The sequence below is a fragment of the Columba livia genome, chromosome 14 (assembly GCF_036013475.1).
Source record: "Columba livia isolate bColLiv1 breed racing homer chromosome 14, bColLiv1.pat.W.v2, whole genome shotgun sequence".
Classification (NCBI taxonomy): Eukaryota; Metazoa; Chordata; class Aves; order Columbiformes; family Columbidae; genus Columba; species Columba livia.
Genome location: NC_088615.1, coordinates 16,693,964 through 16,707,674, shown reverse-complemented (window position 1 = coordinate 16,707,674; position 13,711 = coordinate 16,693,964). Strand labels below are relative to the sequence as shown.

The following is a 13,711-nucleotide window of genomic DNA, read 5'->3' as shown; positions in this document are numbered from 1 at the left end:
AAATGGGAGGCAGAAGCAGAAAGCAGGACAATGCATTTCAGCCAGCGCCAAAACATCTGCTACCCTATGAAGAAGCATTCTGTGTGTTTCCTGACTGTTCCAAACAAAAGTGTTCACTACATCTACAGCTGCCCAGCTCAAATCAGTCTCCTCTTGCAAGGGACCAAAATCACTCTCCTTTTAAGGTACCAGTCACTAGTATACCCACAGAAACCAAATATTTCATTTGCCTACATGGAAAAGTTTATCTACTGGGGGCCAAGAAGAGGACTATCATGCTGAATACATCCACTAGCCTGGGTATAGCTTCATCTGAAAACTCGCAGCAAAGGGCAAACTACGCACCGTTCCTGGCTTCCCAGTCCTGCTGCCTCCCTGCAACTCACTCTGAAGAATGCAAGGTCTGATGGACCAGGATACTTGCAGCCTGACCTGCCTTCCTGCTCAACTCTGTGATCATCCGCTTCACCACGGAGCGGGTGGGTAAACAGGTCAGTACAAACACCCCTTTTAGCAGCAGTCAGAGCAGATTCAGTGTTTCACAACACCACATCCTGAGCTGGGCAGAGTCATGCCTATTACCCAACTCAAGAGACACAAGAGATAAACCATAGTACTCTTGAATTAGAAACACTGAAGCCTAGCATGATATTTACCAAGTGAGCACTCTTCAGATTTGAAACCACTTTGTACAGTCTCCTATCAGGGGCTGAAGTCAAACAGAAGAGCGTTGAGGAAATTAATCAAAACACATTGTATTTACATAGTGACTAGTACAACCAAGCCCATGAACAGTTCAGTGTTTAAATATTATCATTTTGACAGGCACCCAGCACATGGAAGCACTTCTACCTGCCTGCAGCTAACCCCCAGACACAAACCCCTGCATCCCCCAGTACTCACATCCTACCCACGCCCTCGTACATGCGGGTCTCATCCACCAGCATCATGACCTCCGTGTCGGTGAGGTGGGCGTGCTTCTTGGTCTTGCTCAGCTGCTCGATCTGGATGTCGGCCAGCTTCACCTTCTGCTGCGTGTCTATCACCTTGGCCTGCAGCTCGGTGAAGGCCTGCGGGAGAGCAACGGCCGTGAGGGGCGGCCCTGACAGCCGGCGGCCCTGCGCTGCTACAGCTGAGCGGCGGGGCCGAACCGCCTCCGGGCTGCAGGGCGGGAAGGGACCGGGCACACACCCTCCGGGACACGGGAGGACACGGACAGCACACACGATCCGCCCCGGGGAGCACGTACCTTCTTGAGCTCCAGATCCACGGGCGCCGCCATCTTGTCCCCGCACGGCGCCTGCGCGCTGAGGCAGCGCCGGTCCCGCCTCCTACTGTGCATGCGCAGGGCCCCCGGCGCGCTGCGTGGGACGAGGTGCTCCCGCTGCCCGGTCCCGCGGGTTCCCTGTCCCGGTGGCCTCCGGGAGCCCCCTGAGCCCGGCGGTACCAGCTGGGGGGAGCGCACACCCCTCCCCGCTGGCGGCCTCAGCTCTGCCAGGGCTTGGAGCCCGGCAGCCAGCTCTGTGCCGCCCGCCAGCACCGGCGCGGGGACCCTCGCCCGGCCCCGGGAGCGGGTCCTGGAGCATCCGTTTGGAATATTGTGTCCAGTTGTGGCCCCTCAGTTCCAGCAGGACAGGGAACTGCTGGAGAGAGTCCAGCGCAGCCACCAAGATGCTGAAGGGAGTGGAGCATCTCCCGTGTGAGGAAAGGCTGAGGGAGCTGGGGCTCTGGAGCTGGACAAGAGGAGACTGAGGGGGGACTCATTCATGTTTACAGATATATAAAGGGTGAGTGTCAGGAGGATGGAGCCAGGCTCTTCTCGGTGATAACCAGTGACAGGACAAGGGGCAATGAGTGCAAACTGGAACACAGGAGGTTCCACTTGAATGTGAGAAGAAACTTGTTCCTGGTGAGGGTGCAGAGGGAGGTTGTGGAGTCTCCTTCTGTGCAGACATTCCAACCCGCCTGGACACCTTCCTGTGTAACCTCATCTGGGTGTTCCTGCTCCATGGGGGGATTGCACTGGATGAGCTTTCCAGGGCCCTTCATCCCCTGACACTCTGTGACTCTGTGAATGCCCAGGGAGGTTTAACCTGTGCTGTGCTCGCCAGGCAGGGTGGGGAGAGGCTGGGGGCTCCCCATGGAGGCGCTGGCAGTGCTGCGTCTCCTGCTGCCACAGCACCTGGCAGCTTCTGCCCACAAATGAACCCCCTTTGCTTCCTCCAGCCCCAGAGCTTCCTTTGGAGCTTTCCCAGATGGGCAAGGGGTGAGATTGTTACGAGGCCATCAGATGCCTTTTGGGTGAAGGCAGCGAAGACTGAAGTGTTTGGTGTGCCACTCTGCAGACAGAGTCAGGCAGGGGGAACCTGCTGAAACACCCCTATTAAAAAATGCAGGATCTGACCTTCAGGGACTCTCAGCTCTTGTTGCCACCTGCTCCCAGAGCTCAGCTGCACTTTTCAGTGACTTTCCCAGCTCTTTCCAGCCACCCATCCACCATCCCCCCAGCACTGCTACTCACCAGTGCGGAGCTGGAGCTGGGGGCAGTCCCCACTGCCTGCACCCCCTGCCTGCGAGGGCAGCTGCGTGCCGGTGTGAGGCCTCTTGCTGTGTCCCCAGGTGACTAGGGGAATTAGTGTCACCTCTCTGTGGTGGCAACGAATCCATGGGAGGTGCCTCGTTGTGGCAAAGCCCATTCCAGGCTTGGGGCTCAGGGTGAGGAGCTGGGCAAAGCCACCAACCCTGCTCAGGAGGAAAATCAGCTGAATGGAGCCAGGCACAGGGGTGCCACCGCCCGCTTCCAAAGGTCTCTGTTTTCTGGGCCCCAAAACACAGGGCTCGGTCTCTTTATCTGGGCACCTTTGGGGGGTCTCTTATGCCGACTCATGCATTGCTGCCTCCTCCATCCAAACCCTGCTTCAGTGTGATGACAAAAGGCACTGACGCACGGCTGCCAAGGTGCTGGGGCAGGCAGGGGAGAACTAGTTATTAAATTGACAGATGCAATATATTGCAATTTTTCATTAAATCCACACCTGGGATTTTGAAGGTCTCCTAGCTTTGACCCTCACTCAAGAGAAGAGACTGAGAAGAAGGCGCAGGGCTCTCCTTCAGGTACGTGGTCTTTGCCCGCCACAGAACCAAGTGAGCCCAGGTCAGGGGCTGGGGGGCACCCGAGGTGTAAGAGTCATAAGATGATCGTATGATGGTGCAGTATTTGCCTGAAACATCATCATTAGGAACTGAGAGAACTGACACCGTTAAGATCTTCCCACCAGAGGATCCCAGACCATGACACAAGACCAGCAGGACTCTATGGGACCAGAGGGATGCCTTTGGAACTCGTCTGGTGGTAAGCAAATCCTCATTTACACCTTTTTCTTTTCTTTCCCTTTTTCTTTTTCCTTTCTCCTTTTCTCTACTCTCTCTCTATCACGTGCTGCTTTACAGGCAAAATAATAAAGTAACACTGTTTGATTTAATTATTACCCCTTGGCATTTTGGTTGCCTTAATTTTGTGCTTCAAGATCAAGGTAAATGAACTGTCATGAGTCCATCACCAAATGGACACCAGGTGATGGTGTTTATTGGCTGGGTACGTGTTGTGTCATCCGTAGACAAGCCAGGCGCAGGCATCAGTAGGATCTGAAGGGAGATGCCAGAGGTCACAGTATGGAGTCAGTGACAGAGGCAGCAAGTGGGCTTGACACGGTGGCAGCCAGCAAACTGGCTGGTGACACATTTGTGTTCCTGGGTGTGTGCCTGGAGGGGGCTGGAAGGCCAGGCTGCTGGAGGCCACCACCTGCCTTCCCCAGGACCCACTAGTGCTCAGCTTGACCAGCTGCCACAGCGGCCCCCTCCTGTCCAGGGGGGATGGCGGGGTGGTGAACACTGCTTTCCTGGCACCCCATTCCTGCAGGCACAGTCGGGCGAGCAGCCTGGTTCCCCCCGCAGCGTGTGTGCACCCCAAGTAGGGCAGAGGCTGTGGGACACCTCCTGTTTCCTGGTCACAAGCACAGCTGGACCAGGGAGCTGCCCTGGGGTTCTTCATCCCTGCCTTAGCCAGGGCAAGAGCATCTGTAGGACTGTCAGCCTTTCCCAGCCCAGGGGAGGCAGAGGGAGCCAGCCCACAGATCCAGCCAGCCTCCCACTCCCTACGTCTCTAAAACGTTTCCCATCCCTTGGCCTGTTAAGTTGCCACCGATGGGCTGCTGGCCTACAGAGGAGCAAAGTGAACAAGAACACATCCTTGCAGGGAGGGCAGAGGGCAGCTGGGCTCCGGGCAGAAGTTCCAGCTGTCTGCAGAAAAGCCTTCCAGCAGGGCTGCTCCCAGTGCTCGCCAGGGTAGCGCAGAGCCCCAGGCGTGCAGAGCTGCCCACCGTGAAAGGCAGAAAGGTGGCAGGGCTGCAGGAGCTCTGGGAAGGGAAACAGCAGCAGCACAGCAAGGCAGGGATGCAGCCAGGCAACCTGGAGCTGAAGGGCCTCCTGCACAGCAGCTGGAGGCATCATTTGCTTAACAGACATTGAAAAAGGCCAGAGTTTGGAGTCTCTGATCAAACTGGCACTCCCACAGCATTAAGGTTCAGGTTTGCACAAAGCAGAGCCAGTAACTTGTTTCCCTGGCTCTGGGACTCAGGACACTGAGCTGTTGGGGTGATAACACAGGAGGGTGCCTGTTGTCACCCACTCGCTTCCCATCTGCTGTAGCCATGTACTTTAGCCCTTCTATCCCAGGAAGCACTGGAAAACCAAAGTATGGCTGTGTTCTCCCTTCCCATGGCACCACAAAACATACTGCCTGCATAAGAGGGAGGAACCTACATAAACACTTCATAAGCAACCCCTCCTGCAGTGAGCATGAAGCTTAGTTCATGCTTTACCAGAGCTAAATTTTGGCTAAATTAAGCCAAAAAGCTCTGCAGGCTACTCACTGCCTGGCTTCAGTGCACACTGCAGGAACAGGAATGGAAAGCAGTAGCTTAGCACTCCCCTTTGAAAACTGAAGTTTGACATCTGCTGAAGGGAAAGGGGCTGGAGGAAAATAGGTTTCCTGCAGAGGTGAAGCACTTTCTCTCTGCTTCAAGGCTCTCCAGTAGAGCCAGCATCTCACCCTGATCTCAGCTCCCTCTGGGGAAGATCAGGGAAGAGGAAAGAAGCGATTTGTGAGTTATTTTTACTGTAAAGTCAGGAATCACTCCCAAACCACCATCTGAAACAATGCTCCCTGGAATGGCTGCAGCCCCAGAAGCCTGTAGCCACCTCAGAACTGCTGGAATCCTCTGCAAGGGAGGTACAAGTCCACCGCTTGATTTTTTGTTATCTGGCTTAAAAATCGGGAATCAGCCTCATTTGGATTGATCAACAGCCAGAGTAGTTTCATTCATACCAGAGGCAGCTTTGCTTGATGAGCAGGCACCCAAACATCACATCCCTCACAGGGAATCGTCTGGCAAAGATGCAGATCTCCAAAGCAGCACAGACAGGGCTGGCCTGGCTGCAGGACGGTCCTGCCACCAGCCCCTTGTACCACATTGCTCTGCCACCCCCCAAGGACAGCACAAGCCAGCCCAGCAAACCCAGGATCTCTGCCACTGTCTGCAATACCCCACCAGCCAGGGCATGTTGCTACATGAAGTCCTCAGAGGTCTGACCCCTTCCCACCTCTGTCATTAAATTAACAACCCCAGCGTTTGTAACAAAGTGTTATTTATTAGAATATGACATTGCACTTAAAAAATAAGGGAGGTCTGACCCTGTCATCTTGACTTAACGTGAAGGATGCAGAGCCAGACCTGCAATAAATATAAATACTATGTACAGTTTATCTAAAATAAATATATAATTTAAAATGAAAAATATCTTGTTAAATAGCTGTTACCCTCCCACCCCTCCTGCGCCTAAGAAAGCCCCGAGCCCGGTCTCCTCGCCTATCACAGTTTGTTCCTCGGCATGCACCGCAGTGGACAGAGAGCTGTTGAAGAGCCTCTTCTGAGGCTCCTCCATCCCGGAGATGGCCATGAAGTTCCCTGCAGTGATGCCGCTGCCCGACCAGCGCCAGGCTGGTTCTGTCCTCCTGCTCCAGCAAGTTCCTGCCACTGTGGGCTCCCAGAGACAGTGCTGGCTCCACGGCTCTCGCCTCTTCCAGGAGGTAGAAGTGTGCTAGTGCCAAGCCCTGCAAGACAGCGCCAGAAGAACTCACAACAGGGCCCTGGGCCGCTCCGCTCGCAGAGCCGTTCCTGCGTGGCAGGGCCAAGGTGCCCATCCCATCCCATCCCATCCCATCCCATTCAACCCAGCCCAGCAGAACTCATGGCCACTGAAGCCCCAGCAGCACCAGCCACTGCCGGGCTGGACCCCGGAGGCTGGGGCAGCGATGGGTAAGCATTCGCCACCCAGGACCAGCAAGCTTCCCTCCCAGGGACCGCAGCACTTTTTCCCCTGGACACATCCACCCCAATAATCCCCAGCACAGAGTGGACAGCGATGAAAATCCTTGTGCTGAATCACCCTCCCCAAAATTCAACTCCTACAAACAGCTAAAATCCCACCCCCAACACTATTACTAACGTTACAGAAATTCTTTGAAGGCATTACTTCATCCTCGCAAAGAACAAAGAATTTTCTTTTTAAAAGACGTCTAATGTCAGGGTTTGGACCAGACCAGAGGAAGTCTGCAAGCTTCCCAGCACCCGGCCACAGCCACCCCTGGGGCAGGGCACACCGCTCCACCCAGCCAGAGTAACAGCGCATGGGGCCGGCAGCAAGTTTCCCCCATGCCCAGCTGCAAGGCATTACACTGGTGCAAGTGAAAAGCAGAGTGGGAGTGAAAAGGATGGGGATATATATACACATAGGCAATATCTAAGGAAGGGAAGTGACTCAGAGGGTCAGAGAGAGAGCAGAATGAGTGGGAAAAAGAAAACAAACAGAAGCGGCTTCTCCACTTCGAAACATCCCCAAAGCACACGGCAACGGGGCAAAGCAGGGACTTAGGGTTAGAAAGGAGGAGGTGGTGGTGGTGGTTGGGGATGTCAAGGGACAGGGGCTTGAGCAGGAAGGGGAGGAAAGAGGGCTGGGGCCGCACAGGTCAGCCCAGGCTCTTGGTCCAAATCCAATGAGTTGATTCTCCAGGCCCAAACTGCCTCCAACTCCTGCCTGGCCCTGGCACAGGACCCACACACCAGTCCCAGCCAGCATGAACAAGCAGAGCCTCCAGCTGCCCACCAGCCCCACTGCTGCCCCATGCCCAGCCAGGGGCTCACCTCACCAGCACTCGGCATCTTCAGTGATTCACAGTGATGCCCAGCTTGATTTTCTCTTCATTTTCTACATCGTAGACACCCCTCTTGTGACACCTGTGAGGCCAAGCAAAGAGATGTTCACAGCATGAAGTCCCTGCCACCCTCCCCTGCACATGGTGTTTCCAGGGACAAGGATCTGACAACTCAGCCCTGTTGCACTCACCTGAGCATCAGCAGGGCTGCGATGATGATGAGACACAGGGAGGACAGGATGACAGCAACGACAGCCAGTGCCGTGGTATGGTCGTATGCGCTGGGGGGATGCTCCACAGGCAGGGAGAGACCGTGGCATCTCTCTCCATGATATCCTGGCTGGCATCTGGGCAAGACAAAAAGTCTTAAAGGTTGGTGGTCACCAAGCACAGAAGGTCATTGAGTCCCTCAGACCTTCGTGGAAAGGAGCTGCCTCTTTGCTCAGCCTTAGCCAGCAACCTGCCCATTCCCATTGGTCCCCCTCACCTGAGCTGGGAGGTTTGGTGTCACCATCACCTCCCTGGTACTGGTAAATTAAGTTTCTCCTGCCTCAAGCACCAAGCAAACACTCCTAGAGATGGTGAGCTCTCCCCAGCAGAAGACACAGGGTCTGTGCTCTTCCTAGTCATCACCAGGCTACCCAGACCACCTCTGGAAGTGGGAAATCCCACACAAGGGAGCAGAAAGGCAGCTGGACCAGAGCTCAGCCCTTCCCTTGGAGCAGGACATCCCTGCACACCCTGCCAGCCAGAGAGGTGCCACCTCGCTGTAGACTCGGGAGGTTACTCACATAACAGAAATAACGCTCTGCAACAGAGCTGAGGCTGCCAACCCTTCCTGTGAGTCAAAGCACACTGATGCAGCCAGATATATATATATCTACCTATTTCCAGCACCACTGGCCCTCAAGCTTATCTCTAAGACAGGGTCTCAACCCAGTCCTCCTGCCTAGCTCCCAACAATCCCACATGCCAGTGTCACCTCCCAGCCACAAGCAGCAAGGCTGGGCACAAGGCAGAGGTGCAGGACTCAGCCTAGCAGAATCCTCACTGCATTCCACACCCCAAGTACCAGCCCAAGGAAGTGATCCAGGAGACCCTGTGACATGGGCAGCCCGTCACCGAGAGCAGCTACAACCAAGTGAAACCAGCCAACACAAGTCCTTGTTATCAGAGGGGACCGCGGGAGATAGCTACTGTTCCTAAAAACCATGATGGCTCTGGGCAGATGTCACCCAGGGATAGGCCACCTGGATGGAGAGGTGCTTGCCTGTGTCCCCGGTCCTCACCCAGCCCCAGGGATTTGGGGAGGACAGGAGGCTGGGCAGGGGACACGGGGCTGTCCCAGTCCCAGGCAGGGCTGCTGCACCCCACATCGCACTGGGCCACCAGCTCCACCAACAGAGATCTCCTCCTGCTGGCAGTCCCGAGCCCCCTGCGCAAGGGCCCAACTTCGAGACAGCTTCCAGGCAGAGAGAAACTAAGCGGTTCAAGGAGCTATGCGGAGCCTGATCCCTGCGGATTGCAGGGCATGAGATCTTGTGGGCACTATAAGCCAGGGAGCTATTATCTTCCCCAGGCTTCAGGCACGGGGCTGGGTGGCTCAGAGGATTGATAGCAAAGAACAAAGCCTCTTATATATCTGCCAGCTCAACCCCTGCCCACGTCAGCAGGGATCAAATGTGCACCACTGGGTATTTCCTGTGGTAGCAGTGCTGGATCCAGGTGCCCCAGCAGCAGGCAAACCCTTTCTCCTTTGCTTGCCTCGCCTCTGGTCTGTAACTGCACCCTGGCGGGTGGCAGAGCGGGATATGCACTGCCCTGTATTTCATTAGGGCCGAGGGATGGCATGGACATGGCTTTGGCAGACTGTCCCCAAAGGCCAGTCCTCCCTGCCGGTGCCGCGGCAGAGATGTTCCTCCTGCCTGCAGCAGTACATCCCCACAGCTGCGGGAGCCCCAAGCTCTCAGCCAAGGCTGGCAGCAGCCAGGGGGACACAGTGCTACAGAGCCAGGACGGGTCTCGCCAACCAGACCCGCAAAAGACCTTGGCTGCGAGACCCCAGCCCCTGCTCACCACCCTCCTAACCCCACCACCGCCAGGACTCTTCAGGCATCAGCTCAGCCAGAGCGCACTGCACCGGCAGGGAATGCTGGGTCTAAGTCCATGACAATCTTTGGTGGGGGTTGGACATTGCTCAAGAAGCACAGGGAAGAGGCCAAGTCAGAGCCATCCCAGCACGGATGGGGACATGCACTAAAAATATCTCCTCTGCTCTTCCTCTGCACAGCACGGAGAATTGAAGGAACCATGACTAAGGCTCCCCCGGCACAGGCACACGCCAGCAACTCACATGCAGGAGGGAGCTCCCAGCTCTCGGATGTATTTGCATTCGCCGTGAATACAGAAATCCTTGTACTTCCGCAGGCACGGGTCTCTCTTCTTCCCCAGGCCTTTGCCTTTTCTTCTTTTATTCCCGTTCCCTTTCTTCTTGGGAGTAACCAAGCCTTGAGGCTTTGACAGGAAAGCAACTGCAAAACAATTTAGGAAGAAGAAAACGGGTCAGATCATTTCCGCGTGTCAGCTGAAGAGAAGGCAGAGCAGCAGACGCTGGGCTGCTGCTCCAGCGCAGCCCTGGCACTCCCGCAGCCTTTTGTGCCGTGATCTGCCCCAAGCAGAGGACTTTTTCCTTTTCTCTTTTCAGCTTCTCACAAATATCATGGCCTTTCCGATTCATAAGAACAATTCTCAAGGAAAGAAAGGAACCAGGGTGAAGGGGAAACAGAGCTTTATGCATCTCAAAAGTTGCTATTATATGCACCAGTTTCCACTGAACACAGAAAACTGTTAATTGCCCCTTTATCTGGCCTCTTTTTTCCCCTGATGAGTGCAGTCTTTTGTAAGACCCTATTCATGGCTCTGATGGACTCTCCTTCCTATGGATACAAGGACACTTTGCACACCCAAAGCAGGATTAAGAGAGCAAGCCTGGCTTAATTTTTGGTTTTGCAGAGCCAAAGAGATGGCAAGGGCCGCATTCCCATGAATTACAAAGGTATGTATTTAATTGCAGTGCAGAGACCCATGGCTTTTGGCACAAAGCCAGCTCCCAGCTGGGTTGGTGGGAACTGGAGCACTGAGCTCCTCACTTGGAGACAGACTGAAACCAGCAACATTATTTGAATAGTTTAAAGACGTGCTGATAGCCCAAAAATCAGCCTCCAGCTTGATCTCGCAAGGTGCTGAGATGCTAGAGAGTGCTCACTGCTCCGAGAGAGACCTTTCAGCTGTCCCGGAACCACAGCGCTTAATAACTCCAGTGAGCCCGGAGAAATATGAACTAAGCCCTGTGCTGCTCGGGAAGGAGAGGATGGCCAAGTCTAACCTGGCAAGTTGTAACCTGCCTAATTCCTTCTCAGCCACTTCCTGACGTAACCAAGCCCATCTCCTCCTCCCCGGCGAGCACCTCTTGTGCTGCATCACGCCGGTTGCACACCTGGCAAAGTTATTTCATGATTTCGACATCCTTCACGCTGGAGAAAACTGATACTCCAGGAAATTCTGCAGCTTGGAGAAACTCCCGGATCCAGGTGAGGCGCAGGGCTCTGTCCCCTCCCCTGCAGGTTATCTCCCAGCCACAGCCAGTGGCCACACAGTGGTGCTGACCCTGCCAAGCCACCTCCACTGTCACCACTCCTCCTCCCCAGGGCTCCGTCCTTTAAAACAGACAGAAAATCTGGAAGATCTTGCTGGTAGGAAAACTGGTGCAGCCCAGGTGGGCACGGGATGCTCAGATACCCTGGGGGCTGTGGCACAGAGGAAGGTGCCTCCAACACAAAAGGCAGATTTTTTTCTGACCATAGCTCAGCTCAAGATATCAAGAAAGTGCTCCAAGAGGCCTCAGTAACCAAATATCCCCCATCCCCACAGACAAAGGTCAGCCCATGCCTGCCAGATCACTTGCTCTAGGACGGGGTGCCCTCCTCACAGGGATGCACAGAGGAGCAAGCTGGAGCATCTCCCTCCCAGGAGGAGGAATAACAGTGTTTCCCGGGGGCTGCGTGCCCTTGAATGCAAGGGGGTCAGCCTGGTTTTGCAAGTTCCTTGTCACGGTCTGATGGCACAGCCAGAAGCAAAGAAAAACATGGAAAAAAAAAGTGTGAACTGTACAGGGTAGAGTGTGCTCCTCCTGGGGCCAGATTACTGATCTCAGCATGTCACGTGCAAAGTACAGGTACAGGTCATGCTCCTCAACCTGCAATGGGCCCCTTGTCCCACCCTCGTGAGAGTCCCCAGGACAGTCTCTGGTCCCAAGCTGGGCGAAAAGAGCCAAGCATGAATGCCCAGCAAGCCTAACAAATCAACAGTGTCCCCAACGCCCCCATAGCAGGGACTGCCGGCTGACTAACCCTGCCTAGGCATGAGGAGCAGCCATGTGTGGGCAGCGGGTGAGTCACAGTGATCCCCTCGCCGGCGGCCACCCAACCGTGGCCACCACCCGGAATGCACTACGGTCCCACGGGCTGGGCTGTGCACCTGCGGGCAGGGGCTGCCGTGCCGCCCAGAAAGGTTCTGCGTTCCATCTGGCCAAGGAATAGGGGGCCCAGGAACTCTCGGGACACCCGTGCCAGGGACTTCAGGGACACAGCCCCTGGCACGAGGTGAGGAGCTACCAAAGCCCATTTGCTCTGTGCTACTGGTCTACGGGCTGGCCCCACTCAGGGCTTCTGCCATGGGCACTGAGTACCCGGCGACTGAGGAGTCCCCCGCAACTCCCTCAGAGCGGGAGCCGGAGCTGCTGCCGGCGAACCCGCGGTGCTGAGCCGAGCCCAGCCTGGCCCCTCCGGCTCCAGCCACCGCCAGCCCGACTCGCCGGACCGCACCGGCCCCACTACCCCGAACCCATCGGAGCCCCCGCCTCGATCCGCCCCCAGCCGTCCCAAGCGCCCGGGCGGCGGCTCCCTCTGCCCGTACCTCTCGGCAGCTCGCTGAGGTCGTCCCCCGACGCCGCTCCGCCGCTCTCCTTCTCCTGGCTGCCGCCGAGCAGCGGGGCCGTGGCCGGGACCGGCGCCCCGCCGCCGCCCTTGTGCAGGACCTCGTTGTGCAGCTCGTCCCGATCCAGCCCGCCCGCCGCCGCCGCACACACTTTGGGGAGGGGGGCACGGTCAGACGGGGCGGTCTGATCGTGTCCGGAACCCCCCACAACATGTCCCACCCGGGACCAGAGCCGCCTAGCCTGTGACCGGGACCTCCCGCGTGACAGGGCACCAATTTTTCTGTCCGCCCCCACTCGTGCCCGGGACCCTTCACCCGGAACCCGGGCTGTGCCCGCGCTGTCAGTGCCCAGGGCTGGGACCCTTCACCCAGGACCGCGCCTGCGTTTCCCGGACCACCCCCCGACACGTGTCTGGGACCCTTCACTTGGGGGACACGTTGCTCAGGATCGAGGCCGCACCGCCCGTGCCCGGGACGCCCCCCGAGTGTCCGTACCTGCCGCCAGCAGTGCGTGGATCAGCACCGCCCGTCCGTCCATGACCCGCGGGCACACGCGTCCCAGCCGCTGCCAAGACCCCGCTCCGCTCAACCCCGCACCGGCAACCGCTCTCCAGCGGCGCGGCCCCGCGGCGGGTAGAAGGCGACGGGGCGGGACGGGGCGGGTCTTCCTGGCCGTCCCGCCCCCGGGAAGGGTTTCTCCGGACGCCGTGGGGGGGTCCCGCAGGCCGGAGCCAGCTGGGGCAGGGGGAAAGGGGCCGTGGCGCGGGGGGCACCCGTCGGTCCGGGGCTGCCGAGGCTGGGCGGGTTCGTCAACGGCGCAGCGGTACCACCCCTCTTTCTCCAGCCCAGGGCACCCAGCGCAGTGGGCCTGGGCGGCGTGGAGAGCCCAGGGGAGCTCGTGGTCTCTTTAGGGCTGCGGTAAAGCTGTGGAGGGAAGGAGATGGCTCAGGAAAGCAGAAAGGAAACTATATTGACTGGTCTCAGGCAGGGGCAGAAGAGGGGGCATCGCAATGGGCACCGTGGGATGCTGCTGGAGGGCATCCGCTGGCTGCTGGGACTAGTGCCAAAGGTGGCCTGGGAGGTTTTGGGAGGAGCAAGTGCACCCCACCAGAAGAGCATCAGGCAAGAGGCAGGACCTCATGGTTCAGAGCTAAAACCTCCTCCTGGCCTTGGTGATAGGGTGGCACCCTAATAGAGGACAGGCTTCCAGCCACTTGCCATACTGTACTGGTGATGGGAGAGGGGTGGCAGTGGCAGCTTGAGATGGTGGCAGAGACCCATTTTGTCCTCAAGTTCACGTTTGAGCCCTGAGGGAGAGCCTGATCAATTCAGTCACAGCTTCAGCTTGAAATCCTCTCCTAGTTGGCTGCTGTCCTTGTCTCCTCCATCCTAGCCTTTTGTGACCATTGTGTTTGGGGACTACCATCACTTCTGGGTCCCCTT

At 56.9% G+C, this 13,711-nt stretch overlaps 2 protein-coding genes across 5 annotated transcripts in view; both read right to left on the bottom strand.

The window, feature by feature from the left end:
• The window catches only part of PFDN1 (prefoldin subunit 1), a 30,872-nt gene extending 29,492 nt beyond the window's left edge, over positions 1 to 1,380 (bottom strand). For 2 of the 3 annotated variants that reach the window (XM_005503544.3, XM_065030207.1), the window contains exons 1-2: positions 1,250 to 1,361; positions 904 to 1,070 (exon numbers count right to left, since the gene is read on the bottom strand). In XM_005503544.3, coding sequence (XP_005503601.2) covers positions 904 to 1,070; positions 1,250 to 1,342 — 260 coding nt within the window. In that variant the 5' untranslated portion in view covers positions 1,343 to 1,361. Of the gene's footprint in view, positions 1 to 903; positions 1,071 to 1,249 lie in introns of all 3 variants that reach the window. The other variant, XM_065030208.1, reaches the window with a different exon arrangement.
• Positions 1,381 to 5,689: 4,309 nt separating this feature from the next.
• On the bottom strand, positions 5,690 to 12,921 carry HBEGF (heparin binding EGF like growth factor). Of its 2 annotated transcripts, none has more exons than XM_065030165.1 (6): positions 12,764 to 12,921; positions 12,248 to 12,418; positions 9,627 to 9,804; positions 7,465 to 7,620; positions 7,263 to 7,355; positions 5,690 to 6,172 (listed from the first exon to the last, which is right to left on the bottom strand). In XM_065030165.1, exons 1-5 carry the CDS (start codon positions 12,804 to 12,806, stop codon positions 7,283 to 7,285), a joined length of 621 nt encoding a protein of 206 aa, XP_064886237.1. In that variant the 5' UTR covers positions 12,807 to 12,921; the 3' UTR covers positions 5,690 to 6,172; positions 7,263 to 7,282. The 2 variants fall into 2 exon arrangements, with proteins under 2 accessions (XP_064886237.1, XP_064886238.1); XM_065030166.1 differs by having other exon boundaries at positions 7,268 to 7,355.
• Positions 12,922 to 13,711: the final 790 nt, after the last annotated feature.

Excerpts from the sequence above, each read along its gene's own strand:
- HBEGF (XM_065030165.1), bottom strand. The coding sequence starts at position 12,806 with ATGGACGGACGGGCGGTGCTGATCCACGCACTGCTGGCGGCAG. Across the intron at positions 12,419-12,763 it reads CCACGCACTGCTGGCGGCAG|TGTGTGCGGCGGCGGCGGGC; the intron begins GTACGGACACTC and ends CCCTCCCCAAAG. Across the intron at positions 7,356-7,464 it reads GCAGCCCTGCTGATGCTCAG|GTGTCACAAGAGGGGTGTCT; the intron begins GTGAGTGCAACA and ends TTGGCCTCACAG.